The 27,185-nt window shown below is 43.6% G+C and overlaps 1 protein-coding gene across 4 annotated transcripts in view; it reads right to left on the reverse strand.

The window, feature by feature from the left end:
* foxp4 (forkhead box P4) overlaps positions 1-27,185 on the reverse strand; it is a 93,740-nt gene that overhangs the window by 38,133 nt on the left and 28,422 nt on the right. For all 4 annotated transcript variants that reach the window (XM_051413870.1, XM_051413869.1, XM_051413868.1 and 1 more), the window contains 2 exons: positions 21,468-21,647; positions 4,265-4,354 (listed from right to left, as the gene is read on the reverse strand). In XM_051413870.1, coding sequence (XP_051269830.1) covers positions 4,265-4,354; positions 21,468-21,638 — 261 coding nt within the window. In that variant the 5' untranslated portion in view covers positions 21,639-21,647. Of the gene's footprint in view, positions 1-4,264; positions 4,355-21,467; positions 21,648-27,185 lie in introns of those variants that run through there.

Here is a 27,185-nt window from a genome sequence, read left to right on the forward strand (position 1 = left end):
TAAGGCAGCTGGGGAAGGTCAGAAAACAATTTAGCAACATATAGAAAACTGCTGAATTAGGGTTGTAATATGGATTAAAAGTATTTTCATTGAAATGAAATCTCTGCTTTAAGACTGACATGACTCAGTTTCTTCCTCTCGTCTTTCTGGTGGCTCCCTCTCTTTCTCCATCCCACTGTGCTGGTGCCAGCCCTCTCCAGAGAGCAGAGAGGCAAGCTAATTAACATATCTCTAATGAGTCTTTTCATTTTTTTCCTAATTAAACGAGCTCCTCAATAATACATGAAAACAGGACACCGCGCTATTCAATTACATACGAATGGGCCACAGCCAAACACGTGCGTTAATCTGTATGTGTGCATGCCAAGTGCCAGTGTGTTAAGTGTGCCAGGCGTGTGTCTGCCAAGTGGGTGTATATGTGTCTGCCTGTGCCCACCCAGTGTATGAGCGTGCGCCAAGTGTGTCCATTGTAGAGAACGTGTGGAAGGTCATGGAGGCATGCTACGTATCATGCTGGGTAATCCGCCAATTGCCACTCTGTCTGCCAACTGTGTGCCCACCAATTCACTCAGTCACACGTGTGCCACTACCAATTAAGGTAACTGTGGCCAATTATGTCCAACACCTACTACAAACACACACCTAGTGTGAAATTATCTAAATACTGCAGAGGGTTAGGATATCTTTCAAGTGTAATCTCTTACAAAGAAATTGCATTTTCACTTATTCGGGAAAGACTGACTGAGCTTTCATGCTTATTTTCCACAATGCCCACAACTAATTCACACCTAGGAGCTGAACAGTTGCTGAATAAGACCATAACTTATAGTAGTTACTACTTCCAACTTTCTAAGGCAGAACATGATTCAAACCTGTCTAGTTATGCATTATTTTGCATGTCTAACCTTTTTACCAATCCCCAGTTAGTTTTTAATACGCAAAAATGTCTTAAGGAAACAACCTTAAAAATGTAGTTAATATATTAGACATAATACTATAGTTTTAAGTATAAGTATATTTATAGTATAAGCATAACATTACATTTGTAACATATCCATTAAAAATGGCAATTTTCTACTATTTCGAGTAGAAAATTCTACTACTATTATTTTGTCATTTTAAGTGTTATCATTATCTACTAACATTATTAAGTATTATTTCAATCTGTGCAAAATTTGTTTCTAACATCAAATTAAAACGCCTCTTAAATCTTGAATCATCAAACTCCCAAATAATCAGTCACACTGTTCTGATTATTGTCCTTTTCAGCAACTGTAGCTGCAATTTTGTTGCACACAATCAATTTTTCCTGCAATTGCCTGTCTAGAGACTTGAGCTATTGTCGAGTTTCTCCTGAATGTGACACTTGACAGTGACACACACACACACACACACACACACACACACACACACACACACACACACACACACACACACACACACACACACACTTTGGACTGATACCATCACACACAGCCAGCCAAACACAGACCATCTCTGAACAACCAATCAAAAAGCAGATATAATCTCTGAGTTTCTTTTGCTCTCAGCTCAGATCCTCCCTTCTATTATAAATAAAGAAAGGAAGAGAAATATGATGGGGAACGGGTGGGGGGTAGGAGGAGGGGGCATGTCAGCGTAGACCAAGGCTTCTCCAGAGAAGTCAAGACACGAATAGAAGTCTTCCTGCTCTCTCTCCCTGTCTCCCTCCGTCGTTCTCCCTCAGAGAGAAGGGAAAAATCTAATTATCGAGCTCCTAAAGATCTCATTATTGGCTGGGGCTCATTTGCATGTGTGAGAGCAGCCCAGCAGGAACCAACCTGAGGACGGCCATTTTGTGCCTGATGTGAGCCACTGTGTCACTGTACAGTTGCTTTCTGCCACCTTTAGAAATGACCAGACTAAATGTCTGACTTCACTCACTCACATCGCTCAGTCACTCTCTGTGGCCCCGACAGATGATTGCTTCAATTACAGCAACTGAATGCAGTCGCTGCAAGTTAGAACTCATCATAATGCTGGTAATTAAAGTAATCAAGAGAGTTCTACACATCACCTTAGTAGTCAGTTTGTTGTGCGGTCTAGTAAACAACTTCAGTGCTGCTGCTACACAGAAGTACACAAACAACACTTGCTGTGCTTTGATGTTTGTGCCTGTGTTTCTGACTGTGAGGATTAAAGTAGAAACAGACACATACACACACACACACACACACAAATGTAAATCCAAGTGTGTGTGAGTTGGCAGGGTGTGTGGGGCCATGTGAGCTGACAGCTCAGACAACAGAGATGTAGCGTGGATGCCCTGGAGAGTACAGAGAGGCTAGCCAGGCCAGGCACCAACAAACAAGACAAACAAGACAGAGATGGGGGGGGGGTTGGCATGTGTGAGTGTGTTCAAGGCAGAGAGAGAGGGAAGGCAGGGAAAGGTAATACTCCTTTCATATAGGAGCTGTGAGTGTGATGCAGGTGAGCTGAACGTGTATTCAACCTGCATTTGACCCCATTCATGTGAAAATGCTGTCCTAGGTTAATCCCTTGTCAGCGTTCGCAGAGACTCGATTGCAGTTCCTTACACCTCATTGCTGAACAACAGATTTACATCACATGTTAACTTTCAGTTTCACTTCCCTCTACTAGCACACTTTTTCTTATTTCCCCACTATCTACTTCTTCATCTCTTTTTTTAAGATGAGTGCGTCTTTAAATGTTAAAAGTTTAAACGTGTGTTGCTCTGAAACAGGTGTATGAGGGCAAGTCAGAGACAGAGGAGACTGTACTATGGAGTCAGAGTTTGAGTGTACGGCTGAATTACTGCAACACATATATTAATATCAATTCAGGGCACACGTACGCCATTTTGTGTTGATTTACATTATAGATGCAATTTCAGTGCTTAGAATATTTGATCAATGCAGATCCGATATAAAATAGCATTTATTTTATTCACTTACCCCTTAAAAGTCACAATGTAATTTCTCCAACTGCCAGTTTCTATCCAAAGCAAATAACGTGATTCTGATTCCAATTTGGGTTTTGATTAAAGTGTAATCCGCAAGATCCCTTTTTTAAAATGTTATTTCATTTTTGACATCTTTGGGTAATAAACAGTCATTAATTCTGTGCCATTTTCGCACTTCCCAGAGTAAGCGCAACAGTAAGAGCAATTAAACTGTATGGCTGAAATCTTTTTCTTCTGTCTATTGGTGACGTTTGTGTTCTATGTGATTTTTTCTTTGTTCATGTGCTCTGTCATGGAGGCAACTACTGCTCATAAGACTCAGCTCTTCCTTTGTCCATTCCAAACAAACCCCCTCGCCGCTGCTGAAACTATAAAAAGTTTCCTGGAAAAACATGACCCAATATTATGTGTCATTTATGTGTAAATGTTGTCACCCTAAAACAAAATTGTAAATAATTGCTCTTTATCTAGATGCCTGCACAGTATTATCACCTTTAAGAAAAGTTTCCCATTTTTCCCATGAGCACCTTGCTGAGTTCAGACACTGCAAATGAAATCTGACCTTATCCTTTCTTCTGACTCACATATCTCTCTTCCATCTCTTTCTTCATTTCCCATACTGTGATGGCCCAGCTGTCTGTTTATCATGTGGCACGTTAATGAGAAGAGCAGTGCAATAGCCAGGCTGCTTGCTGCTCTAGTAGACCCATGGCCCCACTTTATTGATATGAGACATAGCTACAAATCACACTTCTACATGTACTCCGCACATCAAAAAAAACGCCAGTAATGATGTGTGATATTTATCAACATGTGCTGATAGTAATAATGTGTGTCTGCTGGCTGTGTGTGTGTCCTCCTTGAGAGTCTTTCAGTGGGGATCCTGCACTCCAGCTAACCCCACTCTCTCTGCTTACTGTGGAATTCAACTCTGAAAACAGCTCAGTACCCCAATCACTACAAAGACCTCATTCACACACACACACACACACACACACACACACACACACACACACACACACACACACACACTAACAATCACACACACTAACAATCACACACACATGCACTCGCAGAAAGAGAGAGAGAAAAGTATGTGCCTATATCACACTGTGTAGTTGACGTGGCAGGTTGATGAAGGCGAAGCTGCAGCAGCCAGGCGCTTAATATTATACAGATTCTGACAAAGCAGCACTTGGGTTGTGCCTCTGTGAGTGTGTGTGTGTGTGTGTGTGTGTGTGTGTGTGTGTGTGTGTGTGTGTGTGTGTGTGTGTGTGTGTGTGAGAGATTGTGTGCTCTGACCTGCACAGGGCTCTGTTTGACCTCGTTGCTGCCAGGGGAGTTGAGTCCAGAGGCCTGCTGGAGGAGGAACTGTCTGGCTGCCTGAAGCGCCTACGAGGGAAAAATAGAGATGATCAGATGTTCATCATGCATACACAGTCATACAGTGAAATGTTGCAATGCAGTATGAAACAACAACACACAAAATAAATACACCTTTCAACGTCACACCTCGCTTCAGAATTTAAAGAAAAACCGTGTGGGTAGGTTCAGTGTCAAACACCACACACCGATACATTCAAACAGTTTCAATTTAGACACAAGAAAAGCACAGATATACTCAGTCTCACTCTCAGTACCCTATCCCTTTGCCAAGCTGTCAGGTCTGATTTCCTCAACCTAAGAAGTCCACCTGGCACACATACAGCATGGTTAAATGTGTATACCTAGGTTTATGTGTGTGTCTACGTGACTGAATTCATCTCAACTCATTCAAAACTTTCTCTCTCTTTCCAATCTTTGTATTTCTCTGCCCTCCCCTCTGTTTCAGTCTCTCTTCCACACCCCTTTCCTCCTGCTCTTCCTCCCCCTCTCTTTTCTGAGGAAGGTGCAAAGTGGGTTTTCCACATCCTCTGAGGCAGAAGTGTGTCAGCATATCTTCATGTGTGTCAGTTGCACTGTGTTTGTGTGTGTCAGAGTGATGTAAGGAACCGTTTGCCCTGCTGGGCCCTGGAGAGCTGTGACTAACCACCACCCACCTCTTCATTCCTCCTCCTCTTCCCATTTCTCCCCTTTCTGCCCTCTGGTGTTGTCCATTCAAACCAGTGATACCACCGCTCTCTAGCTCTCTGTCTTCACTTCTTCACTCTGCTCGTGAGTGTTGCCAATTCATCCTTCCGACACCACAACATCAGCCATTCCTCCCACTGTTTCCCCTATTACTGTCTGCCTTGTGTATTAAAAACTGTATAAATGTCTTTCTTTGTGTCATTACATTTCTCTCTTTTCTTTGCTGCGTTGCCTGTTGTAGTGTTAAAGACTCAGGCTCTCCATCATCAAGACAAATCAGCCCCTGAGGGACAGGCATTTTTGCTGGAATGTCTGAACTGCTCCTAAAACAAAACAAGAAAACACCCATCTCAAAACACAAGAGCCGCCTTGCACTTACTGTAAGCGCAGTCACACAAACACACACACACACACACACACACACACACACACACACACACACACACACACAAGCACAACCTCATGACAGAGGGTTAGAGAGGGGAGACAGCAGGATGCACATTTGCTTCCTCTGACTCAAAGGGGAAAGGTTCCTTAGTAAATATTGATTTATGAAAGTCTGTGTGTGTGTGTGTTTGCGCGTGATGTGTGTGTGTGTGTGTGTGTGTGTGTGTGTGTGTGTGTGTGTGTGTGTGTGTGTGTGGACACCACAAATTAACGGCCAGAAAGAGGGATGTTCTTTACCATGGAAGCTCTTACTCAACCATGCGGCACCAGAAATCTGTTCTACTGCATCATTTCACAACTACAGAAAATTGTGAAGCTGTGAAACAGTGCAGCATACACTTACTGTATATTGTCACATATTTAATGAATTGTCAAATTAGAAGCTCTGGTATATTAAGTAATGTCTAATTACAAAAACAGAGTGTGGAGATTAGAGGGAGACAGAAAGAGAGAGTTCTCTGTGCAGTCGGACTGATGAAAACCATCTGTATCAAGCACACTTGCTACTTTTGCTGAGACCGCAATTAAAACACACACACACACACACACACACACACACACACACACACACACACACACACACACACACACACACACACACTTTGGCTTTAGACGTGCCTACACACACACATACATTTTAACACTTGAACAAAAATCTTGGGAACCCCCTCCCATTTACTGGTTTGACCTCAGCATTAAAGCAGGCACAGACATACACACACATACAAAAAAAAACCCTAAAAAAACACAACCGCCCAGTTTGTTGGCATGTGGTGTGAATTACTCCTTGAACACCCTGTCTGCCCGAGAGTGAGTGTGTGTGTTTGTCTGTGTGTGCGAATGCGTGTGTGTTGGCAGGAGTTGGGGAGGCATGTCTGGCAACAATAAGGGACAATTCCACCCAAATTACCACCCTGATTACCACTATATTAAAGAGCCATTTATGGCTTTCATAAACGCTACAACCAAGCAGAGGTGATGCCTGTCTCCTCTCCGATGCCTGTATTCCTGGATGTGGGTGTATGTGAGAGACAAGAACTACTAACAAAGCATGTGATTCTCTGGATATTTAAACTAAGTCTGTCCTCTTCCAAGGTTTATTCAAGTGTGCTACAGTTGAAATTAGATAGTGTAAGGCTAAAGCTATTTTAAAATGTACGTTTACACCATAACCTCCAGAAAAAAAACGATTAATTGTTGGCTGGTGACCGTTAACATCGCAATTCAGAGTATTCTGAATGTGTATCTTTCATAAGTTGAAAGTATATAGAACATTACTTAAAGTTATTTCTAAAAGTTATGTTCAATGCATTAAATTGTGTTTAACTGTTATGTATTACATCATATTACATGGAAAAATTAATTTAACCACAAAATGTTATAAAAGTATAACATATGATTCTAATTAAAGTCCATATGTGACAATATTGAATTATTGCCAAGCAATAAGACTTAGTCACTATTTGTAATTAGTGCGTATAGCATACTAAATTTTGCAGGTAACCATAGCAACAGTGCTTCTATTTTACTTTACAATATCAGTTAACTTAGCGGTGAAACTAACTTAAACAGACTACAAGCAAACGTTAAAAAGTGGGTGGCCATTATAGCAATATAATACACTAAGAAGAGTTCCATTAGATAATGGACTCAGCTAAGGAAGTCTTCAGCTTCACCATATGCTTTATTTTCTTCCTTTAGGACTTTTTTTTCACTTGTAAACCTGACATTGTTTATTACATTTTTATCTGTTCTATTTGTCTCATATGTGTTATGTATTAATGAACCCATATTAAATTGTCTACAAGATATTGAAGTAATGTTAGCTCACTGCTCCAAATTTTAATCCACCTATTTTTTGGATGAATAAATTAAACCTTGAACTTTCAACATAACAAGAAAGAAGTGAGAAGGAGGACCACAGGTTTGGTGCAGACAGACAGACAGACAGACAGACAGACAGACACACACACACACACACACACACACACACACACAGAGAGAGAGAGAGAGAGAGAGAGAGAGAGAGAGAGCCAAACTCTCTTATATCTACATTGTCAAGAAGCACTCCTCTTTTTGACCCTTCTCTTTCATTTCTCCTCTTCACACTCACTCCTTGCCATTTTCTCTCTGTGACCTGGGTGAGCTGTAGCATTGTAAAGCATGTCCCCCCTCCTCCTCTACCCACCCACACACCAACTCCTCGTAGACTCCCCCAACCCCAGCTCCCCGCTCCCCCTGTGGCATTCTTGGGGGCGCACTGCACCTTTAAAGAAAATATGAGGGAGGCCTAAGAGGGAGGCCCAACAACAGAGTCTTTGTGCTGCCGCGGAGCACACACACACACAAACATGCACACACACATATACACACTTCAGTGGTGTCAGACAGGTTTTATTAGAGTGAGAGAGGGAGGGAGGAGGAGGAGGAGGAAGGAGGGGTGAGGAGGTCACTGCTCAGCTTGGAGGCCTGAGAGCACAGTGTGAGTGTGTGAGTGTGTGTGTGTCAGTTCAGTGTGTGAGTTCTTCTGACTTGTCATCGCTCCCCTCTGTAAATCATCGCCTCTGACACAGCCTTTAATAACAGTGCATTTTTTAATTCAGCAGGGTCACACACACACATGCACGCCACCCCCCACCACACACACCACGCGCGCACATACACACACACACACACAGAGTAAAGGGTACTTTCTCTCTTTAACAGGATTCCGAAAAATGGCTGACAACTATGTTTCTTTGAAAGGAGGAAGGGTTGATGAGGCAGTTAGAAGATCCATTAGACGAAAAGGATAGAAATATCATTTTGCTACGTGTGTATGATGATCTTGCAGCGTGTGTGTGTGCCTGTGTGCACATGCACATATACTAGATTATACTCCACCTACCATGGATGAGATGTCAAGTTATGAACTGAATCTTAGATAAGAACAAAAAAGTAACAATCATCAGGTTGCAAGGCCAGGCCTCCCTAGTTAGATTTGTGTGTTGTGTGTGTGTGTGTGTGTGTGTGTGTGTGTGTGTGTGTGTGTGTGTGTGTGTGCGCGCATGTGCCTGGCTCAGGTTGCTAAAGCAAACAGGTCTGTGTGTGTGATGAATCTGGCCTCTAATCCGCCCAGTGTGTTTGGGTGAGACAGGGAGAGAGAACGCAGGAATAAGCAAAGTAATCTAAACAGAGAGACCTAGCAAAGGAGAAGGGGGAGGCAGGGAGAGAGAGGAGAGAGAGAGAGAGAGACAGGTGGGTACCATATGTTGGAGTAGTCCGTCAGCACAGACTGAGGTCCATTGTTGACGGCCAAAACGAAACAAACCGGTCCCCCTCTCCTCCTCATCTCCCCCCGTAGATAAACAGCCCCCGGGGCAGACAGTGGGCTGTCCTTGAGGGAGGAGGAGGAGGAGGCGGGAGGGGAGTTAGGAAGGGCAAGGGGGAGGCAGGTGGTATCAGATTTCTTTGCTCTTATACCAGGAAAAGTGAGTACAAAAAAAAAGTACAAGTGTGGGTGAGAAGCTCATTGTTTCATCTGTCCACGACACAACTAAACTAGGCTAGTTTCGGATGTTTCAGCAGTGTCAGACGTAACAGATCTCTCCAGCTCCAAACAAGTATCCCCTCTCCGCCTTACTAGCTCAGCAGCATGGGAAGAGAGGCTTGTGATGCACCGTTCCTCCATTCCTAAACCCTTTTCTTCCCCAGGAGAGAGCAAGAGATGGCGAGATGGGTAGATAGATACAGGGTGAAGACGTAGAAAAGAGCTCGTCACACCCAGCTGCTTCTCTGCAGGCCTGCACGCTTTCTGATTTTGGATCAGTAAGAGAGACCGGGTTCAGAAGAGGAGCGTAGATCTTCTTTTTCCACACCTACTTCCCTCTTTCTCTCTATCTCCTTTCTGGCGGGCTGTCATTGAAGCTGAAATCCGAGCTAAAGCTGCGTCGATGCTGCCGTCCTCCTGGGTCACCCCTGTGATCCCTTGTATCCATTTGCACAGCGCCTCCTCACTTTAGCACCAGAAAACACCTCCAAATGCCAATAAAGCCCCTACTACTTTAAATGACTTCTTCCTGACTTGCTACTCTTTACTAGTATTTCTGGCATTAAATCTCTCTCATCTTTGATCCCTTCTCTTTCTCTTGATGCTCAGAGAAGACGATGAAACAAGACTGAACAGATGTAACACAATCTACAAAGCATGTAAATTTGTTAAAAGGATGATGATACTAGAGTAGCGCCAGCTCACCTGTGTGTTCAGAAGCTATTTACACCCACACACTGTACACAAAGTCGGATTACTGAAGAGGTGACAGTTAGTGGGATTGCTGTATGACTTTAGGGCATATGTGAGTGAAGGCTTGGTTACAGCCGCGGTGGAATCTCACGAATCAAATGCATCACTGTCACTCACCACAAAAACCAGATTGCTTTCCCAGATCACTCCTACTTTCTTTCTCTCCATCTATATCACCCGATCTGTCTCTTTCCTTCACTCTGCCTCTCCATATAATGTATAACTCACAAAAGTTTGGCTGGCATTTCTCCAAGTACTCTGTCTTTCTTGTGCCCTGCCCCCTCCCCTCTCCACTCGAGAAATCTGTTACCCATACCCTTATTCGCCACAGTAAATTCTCAGAGCAGATATGGGTTAGACAGAAGCCTAAAATAGATTGTCCAGACCAATGGAAACCAAGCCTTGTGAATGCAGCTGTTGGCCTTATGAGGGGACCCTCGACTGTCAAACAAAGACCCACTACCGTGACGGCAGCTGTGGGACTGGGATAGGTAGTTAAAGGTAAAGCTGCATTTAGAATTATTATGTCAATATTCAAGATATGATTATAATAGATTGGTTGCATTTTAACAATCTTCATTGCTACTTTATACAATTTTTTGGGTTACTGTACATTTTTGAGATGATTGACAGTCTTGGATTGTTGTGGTTGTTAAGCATACACCATCAAGGCCAAAGTCTGGAAGTTTTTATTCTAACCAAACATTACAGCAGCTGATTTCACTGATGCTCATGTTTTCCACAAGATGCTAAATTGAATGGGAAATTTGAAGGATTATGTTAGGGCAAAAAGGTAAGTTGCTCTGTAGCACGGAAAGAGGGAAGGTCTGCTGAGCAGGTAGCAAAAGTTTCCTTGTTGCTGTAAGCAATAAGTAAATGTGGTCTTAAATGGCCTAATTTGTTCATAGTAATTACAACATGTCAGAAGTAATACGCCAAAAATACATATATTTTGGGCCGCCCGGATAGCTCACCTGGTAGAGCTGGCACCCTGACTGAGTCCGTGCTACAGCGGCCAAGGGTTTGAATCCGACCTGTGGCCCTTTGTGCGTGTCTTCCCCTCTCTCTCTACCCCCTTTCCTGTCTATCTTCAGCTATCCTATTTAATAAAAGGGAAAAACGCCCCCAAAAAACAAAAACATTAATTTCAAGACACTGTGATTCTTTAAAGTTAGATGCAGTTTTATTATAGATCAGAGGTCTAAGGGAACAAGGAGTGGTATATATATTTAGGGCAGATCAGGGGTATCCAGGGGGTAAACATATAGGGGTAAGGGGCAGCCTGAGCCAAAGCCTGCTAAAGCCGCTCAATTTCACGGTGGGTTACAAATAAACTATGCTCTGCCAAGACTTCGCCCCTTTCCTCTGACTCTTCCTCACGTACTCCTTCTCTTTTTCTGGTATTAATCAGGTCTTTCCGGCCTCCTTTCACCAGCTTTCCTGCCATTTGTTTTCGCTCATAGCAACGCAGACTTCAAACCAGTCGTCCACCAATATAAGTGAGCTCAAACGGCACTGAATACCTCAATCTGTTTAGGCCGCCGCCGAGCTGGAACTATCTGGGACACCTTCAGAAACACCAGCCAGCCGCAATCCCGTTCAGCTATTTAATGTAATGTTTCCGCAATATAAAGGCACGGATCGAGAGCTGAGGTTTTAAAACGGCTGAAGCAAGCTTCTCTGGGCCCAGACTGACCATTAAAGAGAGGAAAGACCGCATTCAAGAGCCAACGCAATAAAAACTCACAAACTCCAAAAGAACTTCAAAATATGCCGTAATGTTTGAAAACCCTGGCTGATTTTAGATTTTTTTTCACATCCTATTTTTCACAAAAGGGACCTGTTCTAAACTCTGGGGACCCTGCCGTTTTCCAGATGGTTCTCTTCAGTTCAAAACTGTTTTGTGAAACGAGAAAACCTCTCCCCTTCAACTATGTCCCTAAACTCATCTAATGTTTCTATTGATTCACAGGGGTATACGCGCAGTCATAAAAAGGAGCTGACTGAATACCCAGGACTGCTTTATATCATGACACAATTCATCATCATATACACACATCTTAAACACACACACACACAGTAAAAAAAAAAATCTACTGCTTCCTAAGGAGATGTTGTCAGCTTTTCTCTGTTAAGTGAAGGGAAAAGGGCATCGAGAGATAGACAATTAAAGATAATGATGAGGTGAGCAGGGACAGAAAGAGAGAGGAACTCCCTTCCTGAGAATATAAAAGCAGCTCCCTCTGTATTGTTGGCCTCATCTCAGTCCAGGCCGCTAATTGATGGCAAATAGCTCTACAGCAGTTTCCTTACACACACACACACACACACACACACACACACACACACACACACACACACACACACAAATACACATCATACATTATATACACATATGCAGTTTCCCTGCGGTTTTCAACACAGCTCGTTTGGCAAGAGAGGAAGGTCTCACTCCAGACAGACCCAGCCCACAGCGGAAAACACACACACACACACACACACACACACACACACACACACACACACACACACACACACACACACACACAGTGTACCTTGTAATATTTAGCCCTCATCTTAGGTAGGACAGTTAAGTAATTTGGTCATGCTCGTGGGGAGATGAGGCCACTTAGGTGTTAGGTCTTAGCTAGGTGACCTCCAGAGTTTAAGCTGCTTCTCCTGCCCAACAAGAGCAACTCCTGAGAGGGGAGACTGTTGCGAGGCCAGCCCATGATGAGGATAGCACTAGCCTGGCAACCAGGCTTCACATATGGAAACCGTTTAACTGTTATTATTAATATCCCCCCCAAAAAAAAAAATCAAACTAATAACACATGCAAGACACTGCCAAGACTCAGCTCAGGAGACAGAGGGAAAACACATACATACACAAACAGAGACTGTCTGCCATGTGCACATGCATACACAGACACACATGCACATAAAGACAAATGTACACACACAGACGCCTATTGGTTAAACAGAAAAACACGTTCCTAGGCAGTGGCCTGTAAAAGTATTAGCCTGCCTGCCCGCTTCGATGGAAATAAAACTCTTTCATGTCTTTGGTTCAGAGGGTTTTTACACCTGGTTGTGGCTGTGGAGATGGAGATGGACACACCCTCACACCCACCCTTACCACACACACACACACACACACACACACACACACACACACACTAACACTCACACACACACACACACACACACACACACACACACACACACACACACACACACACACACACACACACACACACACACACAAACACCGGAAGTGGGCAGGCACAACAAAGGCTGGCTGCTGTACAAGAAGTTAAACTTCTAAACAAGCAAAAAATCTTTAACTTCCCTAAATGAGAACCAGGGGTGTGGTGTGTTTCAAAAAGGGGAAACAGGGAAGTGTGTGCGTGCGCTTGACTATGTGATTTAGTAAGAGGGTCAAACCAAACAGATGTGAACGGGCACATTTTTTGATTTAAAGTAACTCACAGCCCAGTACAATTTTCTACTCTTTTAAAACTTTTTTTGACAAGGTCTTATTTTTGTTGATTTAATTACATTTTTCTCATCAAGAATTTTGTTCAGAGATTTGGGAACTGACTCTGCTAGACAGCTGTTATAACTAATTTCATTAGACATTAGACAAGCAACATTTGGAAGAACAAACAAAAGTGAACTAAATGTTACGACCAAAACCTTTTTATGTTAAGAAAAGTGTGCTTCACTACAGTCTAGTTCAGCTTTGACCTACTGTACCAAACCTAGTCTAGCACACGCTTTACATCTTTGTTTTAACTTCCAGTAATTTGTTCGGATAATAGAGTTAAAATGGGGGTTAACATGTCTGATATTAATTATAAATCAATGAAAGTTGGGTGACAACAATTAATGCCCATATTATTAAATAACAGTATAAACAAGTCCTCAAAGTGCTATCTTACTTAATCTCAAATGAAGTTTCAATATACATAAATCTTTTCATATGTTTTTTAATGATGGAAAACTTAACTGATGAGAAAACAAATGGATTCTGTCCGTCAGGTGAAAAAAAAGACCGTCACACACTGTCCCAGAGCTCAAGAAAAAAGCAAAGAGAAAGAGAAGAGCTACATTCCTCTCCTCCTCCCTGTTGACTCTAATCTCTCCTTTAAAATGGCTCACACAAAGAACCAGCACAGACTAGCTAATTAGCAACACTTTAGGCCTCTGCAGCTATTGTGTGCGTGGTGTGTACGTGTGTGTTCATTGTGTGAACCCCGGGCTGTCGACTGTTTCCAGGGTAACTACTCGCCTAGCAGCCCTGTAAGCATTGCACATTTTGTCTTTACTCTTCATTTTCTCTCGTTCCCCTCTCTGTGTCCATCTCTTTCTGTGAGTCTGAAGAGGGGGAATGAATGAGTAAGGACTCTAAGAAAAAAAAAGGAGACTAGGACCAAGATATGATTTTCTGACCTGTGTGGGTGGGGGTTGTACACTAATGTGCTCTTTTTTGAGTGCCTTACCCCTAATGAACTCAATGAAACACTGCATTTGAGCGCACGTCAATTAAAACCAATCACTGCTGCTGCTTTTTGATATAGAAGGCAGTAGATTGTGACCAATGTGAACAGACACACACACACACACACACACACACACACACACACACACACACACACACACACACTCACTCACTCACACCACAGTGTCACTGACCAGGAGTAGTATGCAGGTCATGCAGCTTTGCTTATTGACCTACGACCTCTCAGGCCTCAGTCACCATGGCGATACCTTCTGAAGAGCGAGAATCAACAATCGACTTTTTCACCCTCAGAAAACCAAAACTTCTCCTTGAAGAGTTTCCTTCCCTGCTCGTGTGTGTGTACATGTGTGTGTTATTTACCTGACAGCGCAGCTAGGCCTACTCAGTGTAAGTGCTTCCAAACACTCCCATGGCAACCAAACCCAACCTAACCCCTTCAGGTGCCCAGGGATGTGTGTATTACTCAGTTTCCACAACAGAGACAGGACACACACACACACACACACACACACACACACACACACACACACACACACACACACACACACACACACACACATCCTTCTTCTGTTGGTATCTTGTCTATTCTTGTCTCTGAGCCTCTTGGCTGGTTGGACCAACCAACCATGACTCCATCCATGCTGGCTGAGCTGGCCTGGTGGACCTTGTCTACTGGCCGTCTACTCTTTATCCACAAGACACGGAGCCTTGTAGCTTGCTTGTCTGGAGCGCCTTAGACAATAAACTTTATCATTAAGTAGACTTTACAATTCCAATCAAGTCACTGTGAAAATTATGATGCATCTATTAGCTATGATTTCAGAAACTTGTCAAACCGCAGCTGTGCCTCAAGAACATTACTGTGTAATTACAGAATCAAAGTGTAACAGGAGGTCATAGAGCAGAGAAATACAAAATGAAAGGAACTGAAAGGACATCAATAGTGAGAACAAAAATCTGCTCTCCAACTCTTCTCCAACAGTCAATGGCCTGGCTGGAAAAAGCAGTAAAGAAATTTTATGGCCGCTCATAAATACAACATCTCAGCATCTCAGAATTGGGTCTCAATGTGTGAAAAAATCACTGAATGAGAAATATGAGGAAGGGGAGTCATGTGAAATACATTACTCACCATTAGATTTGCAGTTGTGTTTGTGGCATTATGTGTGTGTTTTTACATGTCTGGAGTGCAGGAATGCAAAAGTGTATGTGATAAAGTGAATACATGTCTCAAATCCCCCACAACCCTGAACATTATGAGAAGTTTAGAGAATGAATGGATGCTTCAAATGTAAATATTCAGCATGTAGTACCATGTAATAGTCTGTATCAATCAATACAAGCTGATAAATATATAGAGAGATCGTCAGCGCAAGAAAATAGGGGAGGAAAAGTCACAGAAGAAAGATAAAGGGAGCTGCTGGTGCTTTTAAGACTCCTAGAGGAAGTTGTGTTCTATAGGTCTCTTTGTATCGCTGCTGTAACAGCAGTGGGTGTTCGGCGATGCTAGGCAACCCAACTTGCCCCTCCTCTGTCTCAGCATGACCTCTGGTGACCTGTGAACTATGCTGACCTCAAACATAAAGAGGAAGGCCTGGCCCAGACCAAGGGAAAGCTTTTAGGAGGTGACAGCACTCAGAGAGAGGCCTGGGACTGATTTACTGGCCCGCACACACGACGAACGGACACACACACACACACACACACACACACACACACACACACACACACACACACACACACACACACACACACACACACACACACACACACACACACACACACGGGTTACTCTTGCAGACAGACAGACAGGAAAATGACACACACAGACACATGGGATACAACCTGTCATGCAGATGCACAAACTACGAGCATAATGTAATTACATTACATCCCACTGCGCTAACCAACAAGAAAATGGGTCTGAAAATGTCTTTTTTCTTCACCTCCTCCTCCTCTTCTCTAGTCACCCCGTCACCTCCATCTCCTCTGGACTCCTGGCCTGAAAGTGAACTCTATTGAAGACCTGGAGGTCAAACAGGACATAACTGTCCCAGTGACCAACATTCACCACCCATAATTTAGCAAAGGCCTAGCAGCTGAAGCTGTGGAATCACATGTGTCTCAAAACCTCCCCACCTCCATCCATACAGGGCGTGATTTCTGGGTCTAGCCAATCTAACAGGAAGCCATACATTATCTGAATCATCCAGCGTCTCTCATTGTCTGTTAACACACGCAACAATCTCACACATCTGTCCACAAAAACACTCCTGGCATCAAACCCAAATGCGCACTCTTGCACACGTGCATACACACAAAACAGCTATCTTTCATCAGTGTTTGTGTATATCTGAGATCTGTATCGGTTCCCCCTGATCTCCAGTCATCACTGTGGCTCCTTAATTACACCCTTCATTAACTCACATCAGCTCTGTGCATGTGTGTAACTGCCTGCGTGTATATGAGAGAGGGAAAGAAACAAAGATTGTGTGTGCATTTGAGAGAGCAAAAAAAAGAGGGAAGCACTGAGGAAAAAATAGATTATGACAAATGGGAGTGGGGATCGAAGCTCCAAACCAATTTCTAAAACTGCCTTTTTCTCAACCAATGTTCCTTTTAAACCCATGGGGAAGGGAGACCGCTACAATCTGCCTCTCACTTTCTATTTGCACGTAAGAGCAAGTTAAGGGCAATAGATAGAGAAAAGGACAGAGAGAAAGAGGAAAAAAAACCTCCCTGGCTGGCTAAGCCGACCGATGAGTGGCACTCCTAAGAGGAAACGGCACCTTTTTGTCACCATCTCTCTCTCTTTCTTCTCCCGCCTACTTTCCCCTCTCCTCTTCATGTCATCACCAGCCACGACCACTGTAGCATGCTAGAACACCAGAGGCGATTAATTGATGGTGAGGGAAAAGCGAAGAGGACGAGACAGAAACGGGTGAGAACAGAGGGGAGAGGGGGAGAGACCGTGCTCTCAGTGCAGACTCACATCTGCAAAAAGAAAAAAAAAGGGGGGGTGAGAGACGTAAAGAAAAGGAAAGAATTGAAGACACCTGGTTCTCGTCAGAGCACCCTCCACCCAGCCACACACACACACACATAGACACACACTTTGAGGTTTGTTAGGATTTATCCTGCTTACATTTCTCCTCTGCTATGCATCATTTCATGTCTACACCCGTGCCCGGCACCTCAACAAAGTGCCATACACTCTCCACTGCACTCTCACTTTTCCACCTCTCCTTCCTCTCGCCCTATAACTCCTGCTTTGTTTTCCCTCCCTCTCCTCCCTCCCTCTTCTCTCCCCTCAATGATGGGGCAGAACTGGTCTTCGCCCCCTCTTCCCTTTCTTCCCTCTCTCTTCCCTCTCTCCTGCTCTGTTCTTTCTGGGGAGGCAGACAGGCCACATTCCACAGGGAGGCCCAGGCGCCCTTTTCTGACACGTCTCAGCGTTACACCCCTCCCTCATCCCTCTGTTCCTCCTCTCCACCCCACCAATGCCCCCCGCCACCCCTACCCCCAATGTGCTCCCTCTTTGCCCCTCCTATTACCTCAGTTCTCTCTGACTGTATGTCCTATCTTCCCAATCGCTCATCTCCATTCACTGTTCATCATCTACCTGTCACCCTATTTTATCTATCTATCTATCTATCTATCTATCTATCTATCTATCTATCTATCTATCTATCTATCTATCTATGAGAAAAACAAAAAAATGGAGAGAGGGAAGGACAGAGTCAGAGAAAGATGGACACACTGAGAGAGAGACAGAAGACTGAGAGAGGCCAGTGGGTTTGACGGCTTGAGATGGCTGTGATTTCTCTCAGGTTCCCAAGGGGCCCAAGGAAAAGACGGCTTTGTGTTCTGACAACACCGTGCTGTCAGGAGTTCTGTGTGTGTGTGTGTGTGTGTGTGTCTTTTCTGCTCCAATGCGCACTGGCACTGGTGTTTAAGCACCAACACTAGTCTGCACTACACCTTCAGGTGAGAGACTCAAGCGTGGAGGAGAAAGAAACAAGAGGAGGAAGAGGAGGAAGAGGAGGAAGAGGAGGAGGAGGAGGAGGAGGAGGAGGAGGAAGTTTATCCAAGACTTTCAGGTTGAAACATGAGAGCAGTTTCTTATACAATGTTGTCAGGTAACCAGTGTCAGTATAGGGGCTGTCTGTATCAGTCAACATTGATTTTATAAGTGGTGGGCACAAGCTAAAAAAATAGCCTCTATGATCTCTGTGCACTTCTACACCAAAGCTTGATTTAAAAAAAAAAAAAAGCAAGAGATCTTATGGACAGAGAAAGTTACAGAAAAGGGAATGTATGAATACCATTTTACAAAACTGGTCAATCTCTGATTGAAATAGTTGAAATTGAAATGAGAAACAGGAAGTAAACTATTTGTTTTTATGAGGATGTGATAAAAGATTTTTCCATGTTCTGTTATAAAGCATGGTCTCTATTAATTGAGTGGACACACAACACAATCAATTCCACTCTCATATTTTGAAACTTTTTTAAGTCGTTGAATTTAAGCTAATTAAATGTATATGTAATATACAATATATGTATTATTGAAATTGTGTTAATGGATAAGAAAAGTGAGAAAAGAAAGAGACGGATAAAGAAAAATCAGCTTTGATATCAGAACAGCCACCCTACAGTGCTCACTGGCACGGAACTTCCATCCTATCCAGTGGGTTGAGAGGGTGGAGTAGAGAGGTGTGTGACGGCAATCAATCTGGTTTTATTGAGTAGAGATGACAGGGACACACACACACACACACACACACACACACACACACACACACACACACACACACACACACACACACAGAGCAACTACCTTACTTCCAACGTGGAAATGTAAAATAAGGAGAAAATCCAAGTTTCTGAAGAAGATATTTGGAAGATTGTTGATTTTGGAAGATTGTTGAATTAATAAACTTCTTATTGACAATTCTACACTGGAGTCATCTATAATATACTACAATATACTGTTTGTGTAACTGCAGAGGAAATATATCCAGAAAACTGACCAAAAAAACATGAATCACTCATATGCTTTATCATATGCTTACTTACCACTCAACTGTACAGTAAAACAGCCATAAACTAGCAAAGGGATGTAGTGGCACAAAGCCCAACAGTGCCAGAGTTAGAGAAAAATGTCCATAGGACAGGAAGGACACACCTCCGCCTCATGACAACTCACACATTGAACTTAACAGAAAGCTCTAGCTAGAGAATTGCTACAATAAATGGCTGTGTATTTACTGCTACATATATGGATGTAACAGTTTTTTATGAGGCGAAGGTTGGGATCTGGAGGAAAGGTTGTGCTTGTCTTTCATGGTCCACAGTGGATAGAAGGAAAAAGAAGTACAGGGAGGGAGAGGAAGAGAAAAAGATGGAAAGAGAGAGGAAGGTATGTTTGTGGTTGGTAACCCGCTCAAGAGAGGAAATACCAGCGTGCGCACACACATACACACGTATACACACACACAGGTGCAAAAACATAGAGAGCAGAGACACGTCCGAGAGAATAAAGACCTGCTTTGTATGAGCTACAGGTTTGGTGTTTATGTGTGTGCATTTGTGCATGGCTGTGTGTGTGTGTGTGTGTGTGTGTTCTCGGATGAAGGTTGCTGAGGAAGCAGGGTGAGGATGCAGTCAGAGAAAGGAGGAGGGAGAGCAGGACAGGAGTGAAGGGCCTTGAGTGTTCTTCATTCACCTACGGCTCCATCATTATAATTAGGGGGAATAATTTTAGCAGCAGGGAGGAAACCCTGATTTTTTTCCCCTGGGTTTCCTCAACTACAAACTCAGCTGGTGTCGGAGAGCCCAGAACCCACACTGACTCTCTGTGATGGAGCAGACACAACACACTCATGCAAACACACACGAACGAACACACAGAACGAGAGCTGGAGATATATATATTACTACATGCTTATACAGCCAGTACATAAACAGGAGAATTTCTTCTCTTCCAATCTCTTCATCAGTTGAAGCAAATGCCACATCACTGACTAAAAAACATGAATCAGTGAATGAATTTCCATCATTAGATGACAGCACTCAGCGGACATTCATGTGTGCGGTTATGGACAAATGACTAATCTAATATAATCTATCTGGATGAAAAAACATTTTCAAATGCTGTGTGTGTGTGTGTGTGTGTGTGTGTGTGTGTGTGTGTGTGTGTGTGTGTGTGTGTGTGTGTGTGTGTGTACTATGTGAGAGTAATCAGAAAAGAACTATGTGGATTTTTTAGGGGAATGGGAAATAAAAATGTAGAATTTCTTCCAAGAAGTTCCGGGAAGTTTGGAAATTCCATTTGACACAGTGGCCAGTGTGTGTGTGTGTGTGTGTGTGTGTGTGTGTGTGTGTGTGTGTGTGTGTGTGTGTGTGTGTGTCTGTGTCTGTGTCTGTGTGTATATGGAGCGATGAAAGTGTGTGTATGGAGGGGGAACTGACGCTCAGGAGGCAAGATAAATAGCATAACTCGAGACACTGCACGCTGACGTGTCAAACACACACAAACACCACTTCATGGATCACTGAAAAAAAATATGTCTCTCCCACACACACTCTGAGCATCCCAGTCCTATATCGAGTGTGTGTTTGCATGCCATTGTGAGAATGTGAGAGTATATGTCTGACCCGACAATGGGACAAAATGGCTTCACTCTCACCTAGCCAGAGCTTAGACGGCAGGTATGTAATTTTTTTTTCTCAGCCAGTAACGTGTAATAATATATCAGTGGGAACCTCATGTGTATGAATTATTATGGTGAACTTTGTCCCAGTGGAATTAGTTGGCACATTATGAACGGTGGATAATTAAAGCACCGACGAGCCAACTTGTCAGAGCTTTTCACCGTTCACACATGCATGGCTGACAATTACCAGAGTCTGGCCGACTGCGTGTTGTCACATCTGCACATTATGTAACGGCCTGGTGTGTACATGCTGTTCTAGACAATGTACCGTACATATGCGCATGAGTTGCACAAATGGGAGGTGTTGCAAAGCAAGTCATACAAGCACGTATATACAGGTAGATCTATAATGTCAATCACACCCAAAAACAAGAACGATCACACACACACGCACGCACGCACGCACGCACGCACGCACGCAAGCACGCAAGCACGCACGCACGCACGCACACTTTAACACACCTGTTGCTGTTGCAGGTGTAGTAAATCGACAGGGCTGATCTCTCCGTTGGTGTCTCCGTTAGACCCGCCCTCTCTACCTCCCCCTCCATCTGACTGGCTGCTGAGGCTGCTGACTCCGTTCTGGTTGGACGGCGTCGTTCGAATGGTCTCAGAGGCTGATTCCACCATCATCACTGGCACCTGAGAGGCAGGAGGGGGGGGCAAGACAACACACAGATTGAACAAAAGTGACCTGGGCAGTTTGAGCAAAAAGCCTGCTCCCATCTGAGTGAACAAACAAGGCAGGAAACTAAAGTAAACACACGCAGAGATAGAGAAGTGAATTGTGTGTGTTTATGTGCATGTGTGTGTGCATGTGTACTTTGTGAAAAGGGCTTTTGGTCATGAACCACCCACACACAAACATGCCCAAGTGGCCACAAAGCAACACCTGTAGCAGACACTTTTTTTAAACATGTTAATGTGTGTCGGGGAGCGTACACATGGATTAGGATCAGACGTGCAGCAAATCTAAACTGACAAGGCTGTTAATATGCCGCGATATAGTTAAATAACACAGACATTTCTCCAATAATCAGAGGTGGCATGTGTGCGCCGTGTGAGAGCCATGAGCAGGTTGGTCTTTGACAAAGATCTGTTTGATGCACCTTCATAGGGCCCCTCTAATTAGAGCGTGTTCCTTCCACAAAACCCCGACAAAACGAGCCGTTCCTGGATGTGTTGTTGTTTTTGAGAAACAACGCCTCGCAAACACACAGGCACATTTGCCATCGTTAGGAGCTTGAGCGTGGGAGAGAGGAGACACAGAGACACACACACACACGTATGCGTGCAGAACCCACACAAGGAAGTGAACACAAAACAAAACAAACCTTCATACAAGCATGCAGGCTGTGAACTCCTAATGACAAGCTCAATCTCGTCTTTCTGCCTTATCCTGTTCTAGAAATTAACGCACAGAAGCGCGTAGTTTTTAAGGGAAAAGTTCTAATGCTTTTATTTCAGCAACCCAGAGCGGGTACACAAAAACGCCATCGAGGCATTGTACCCGCTGTCTGTGTGTGTCTGTGTGTGTATGTGTGTGAATGCGGGCGTTTTCAAAGGCGTACAACCCATGCCTTCTGGGGAAACAATAAAAGGCATTTCATGAGAGAATCTAACTTTTCTTTTCCTCTGAGGCAAGAGCAGTGTGTGTGTGTGTGTGTGTGTGTGTGTGTGTGTGTGTGTGTGTGTGTGTGTGTGTGTGTGCATATATCTTTTACTGACAGCAGGTGAGGGTGGGAGAGAGCGCTGGTGGCTCTGTTAATGGAATGCTGGCAGATGCTTGCTGAGGGACAGGGACCTGAGCATGTTTGTGTGTGTGGGATATAAGTGTGTGCAGGTGGACGGGCTGGTGGGTGTGCTAGAGAAAGGGTCAGTTCACCAAAATCCAAAAAAAACATATTTTTTTCACAAGTGGTGTCCACCCATGCAGATAGTTTGGGTTTTTTTCCCAAGGTTTTTGAGACACCTGCTACTGAATTTTCTGCTGTTGCCTCAATGGAGATGAAAAGATTTTTGCTTAGTGCTACTCAATACATTAAAAAAAAAACACAATTAAAAAATTCTACAGCAAATTGTTTTTTCAGAAAAAAATCCCCAGGTTACTCTGAAATAAATGAGGTCTATGTTAAGAAATGTGTTTTCTGGAAAGACACAATGCTGTTGAGTTTTTGAAATAACATTTTTCAATTCTTTGAGCCACACAAACAAAATTCCATTCCCTATCATTGTACTGAGATAGCGTAAGACGTGTAAGGCAGATTTCTCAAGGCCTGGGCACATAAAAATAAAAAAGGAATCTGTATAGCTTAATACCACTGAGGGTAAATTACAAAACTGGTACTTTTTAAATACTTGAACTTGTAAACACACAAAATGGAGCTTGAGGTCAGACTGGTGGTCAAATGTATTGTTATTTTAAATTTGGTTGAATTAAAAGACAAATTTCACCAGTGTAAGAGTTCTCCCTTAACACAAAGCATGCGTGTGAAAACCACAAATCACACCGCTGTATTTTTCCTCCCCATTGACTCTCCTTTGTCTCCCTCCTGGCACCCATCCGGCTATGAAGTTAAGACTGAGAAGTAGAGCATTATTGTGACATTTAAAGCTAGTCACTTAATCTCCAACCTCATTCCTCTTCCTTACACTTTCTCCCTTCTTCATTCTCCCTTTCTCCCTTCTTCATTCTCCCTCCTTCCATCTCCTCCCGCCTTCGTCCAGACCCCTGCTAGGTCAAACTGCTCCCTGAGGTAATATTGTGAAGCAAGGCATAGTGCTGAGTGATCAACAGATCCCGCTGCACAGCCCCAGTGACTTTGCAGTGCAGTAGAAACTCCTCACATCATCACACGTCTCACTAAGCATGAATCACCGGCCTGCTATCTAGCCCACACTATACTGCGTTTGTGCTGTAATGTACTGTACGCCCATCTGCCTCTTACTCTTCCTCATTGACCTTATTAGCAATGAGGGGAAGAGAGATAAAGACAGACAGAGAGATAGAGCTCACAGGTGGACAAGGACCAAATGGCACGGTGGGGAGTTTGTGAAGAAGTGAGCGCATGCCCTCTCTTTCACACACACAGACACACAAGCGGTGTGGTATGCTCGTCTAAAGGGTGTGTACTCTGTCATATCCTGTAATGGGTGTATATAAGCTGGTGTAATGGAGGTCGGGAAAAAGGCAGGGGCATAAATCTAGCCTGAAGTCTCTGATTAGGGCTATGATACACATACACACACACTGCTTTAAGTTTAAGTGTTTCTGGCAGCGAAGAGGAGCTGCCCGTGCAGAGGCCTGCCTCAACCCGCTACTCACTCTTTCTGTGTCTCTCTCTCTAGCTCGCTCTACATGCTCAGGCCCCCTCCACCTGAACCCCTGACCTGAGAGTGCGTTAGGAGAGACATTCCCACTACCCCGAGGGGACGAAGCGAGGGAGGGAGGAGCGCAGATCAGAGAGATAAAGAATGCGTTTTGAGGAGAGGGAAATAAAAGGCCTCCTTTGCCTTCTAATTGGGATGGAGAAGAGAAGAGGGAAAATGGGACTCAACATGTTTCTGATGACTCTGGTGTATACGTGAGTGTGTTTGTCTAAGAGGCTGACACCTACCTTTGTACTGTAATGGATTAGCTAACAGCAAGCGCTAGGTGCCTGTGTTTATGTGTGCGTCTGGTGTGATTGATGAGTGGAGAGGAGCTGGGATGAGTCCTGTTTCGACATGTCAGCTTGTTCAGATGTTCCCAAAAAATTGAGCACTAATAATAATCAGAACTCTCCCTCTGGTTTCTTCCCACTGCTCTGGGTGTGTGGAGTTCAAACAAGCCGAGGCCAAATGCCCGGTGAGCTGGCTCACAACTGCTGACTCTCAGGCTTTGTTGGAGGGATTGGCTCTGTCAGATTCCTCCTGGTCACAGCTCGTCAGAACCATAAAGCCGGACCACTTTCACTTGTGTGTGTGTGTGTGTGTGTGTGTGTGTGTGTGAGAGAGAGAGAGAGAGAGAGAGAGAGAGAGAGAGAGAGAGAGAGAGTTGTGTACAGTGTGTATTTATGTGTGCATCTGTGTTTACAGCAGCTTAGTGAGATAATAAGTCTTTATCATGTTATGCCTCATGTGGGAATATTTCCAGCAGTCCCAGAACGCCTGTTCTGTTTCCTCCGCCTTGCATCAGCTCACAGGAACGCTGCTTATTAGGCAAAGAACTGAGGGAATACGGGTGGGAGGGAGAGGTGGGAGAGGAGGGAAGGGGTAAGGAAAATAAATGTCTGTACCAGTATCTACACTCCATCATCTATATACTTTCATCTGTCTCTTGAATTATCTGTCTTTCTCCTACTCCCTGCATGCTGTCTTTCTCCCTCTGGTTATGCCTAGTAACTAGTGGCAGGTACAACCCTGGAAAACATCTAAGTTTTTACCCTGAAATAGAATCCATGTAGGTTATTTCTATGATCTTTGATAGTTCAATCACTATTTGTGAGCAAGAGGAACACTCTTCCCAGAGACAGAAATCTGAAAAATTGGAGCTCTAACCTGTTTTGTAATCAGGAAACAGAATTTGGAGAAGCCTGTTCCCAATGAGTGGCTGTGTGGATTCATAAAATATTTGGCTGTTACACCCAAAGGCGCTTTATTTTATAATAATTGACAGTCACGAACCAAAAAAAACACACATGAAAAAAATTACCAGGTTGCTGTCATTGTGTCCACAAAATGTCCTATTTACTGTCAGTGGAACCGCTACAGGATCTGCCTCTTGAAAGCATCACAAAGGGTCTAAGCTGTTTCATTTCTATGCTTTGACAGGGACATGAACACTGACATACACAGACAGATCATAACTTAGTAAACACTTACACACCCATATTCTCACACTCTCACCCTACAAGCTGGCAAAGACTCCTCCACTAAATAAACAGTGACACTAGCCCTGAGGGAATCCTCTTTAACCCCAAACCCCAGAACAAACCCAACTATCAGGTCTGGGCTCTTATGTCTCCATTAATCACTCTTTAGATTTATGTATGAGAGGTGCAGCCAGAAACAATGAGAAAAATGAAAAGGAACGATAAAATAAAATGTCTGGTACAGTGAGGCATTGTGTGTACAAATGAAAACAGAAATAGGTAAACATGGGTTGTACTATTAATGTTCCAGTAGTGATACGCCAGCAGTGAGAATCGGAGAGACAAGCTGTTCTTGTATAATCATGGTTTCAGGGCAGTTTCCAACACAGCTCTGCGCAAACTATATATCCTGCTACTAAAGCACCTTCCTCATTATCTCTCCATGCAAGCAAATACTTTCATATTTAATTAACGAGGCTTTCTTGTGTGTGTCAAGACATGTTGATTTAACACCATCACCCTAAATGCAATTAGTGACAGTTCATGAATTAAAGTAAATATGCATTGCTGCATCACTGTAATTCACTTGTTGCAAAAGTTGTGTTTTTTTTTTTATGTAGTCAGTGAATTGCTAAGAATAATTCTGCATTTTATCTAATCTCAATACATTTGAAGTTTTGGATTTTTTCTGTTAGACATACAATACAAATGTATTAAAACAAACTGTTTAATCTAGGTTCAAAACTATATGTTCTTCTTTACTCTCCTGACTCTAAAAAAAAAAGACAAAAGGGAGAAGGGGGATAGGAGGGATATCTGCGTGGCATTTCTGAGCTGACGTGTAGGGCCTATTAGCTTCAATAAAAAGAGAATGAGGTCAGAGGAAAGCTGAAGAAATAACACACACGTTCTCACACGAGCAAGCACACACATAAAAAACATACTGCACAAATTCTTTTTCCACCACTTCCCTGTCCAAGTTTGGTTGTTTCCTCAGCAGCTGGCTCTTGCAACATACTAGCCAGATTTGCAGCAGGATACCAGAGCAGAGCAGCCAGGTAGCCTTTTACACAGGGCTAAAGCTAGCAGCTAGCAGCGCTGCTCCAGGCTACTCTGGCTGCAAGCCAGCGCTAACAGGTTGGCTAACAGCAAAGGGCTAATGCTAGATGTCTGCGGCTGCCCTGGCCCTGCTCCAGTGCTAACAGGTGAACTCCATTATCCCACAGACAGATAGTCAGTGAGATGTGGGCCAATATCTACTACTGGCTGGCTGGCTGGCTGGCTGGCTTCAAAGAGCATCTTCAACCCGGAGAGAGAGAAGCTAGCA

This window comes from Dicentrarchus labrax, unplaced genomic scaffold, assembly GCF_905237075.1.
Source record: "Dicentrarchus labrax unplaced genomic scaffold, dlabrax2021, whole genome shotgun sequence".
Lineage (NCBI taxonomy): Eukaryota > Metazoa > Chordata > Actinopteri > Moronidae > Dicentrarchus > Dicentrarchus labrax.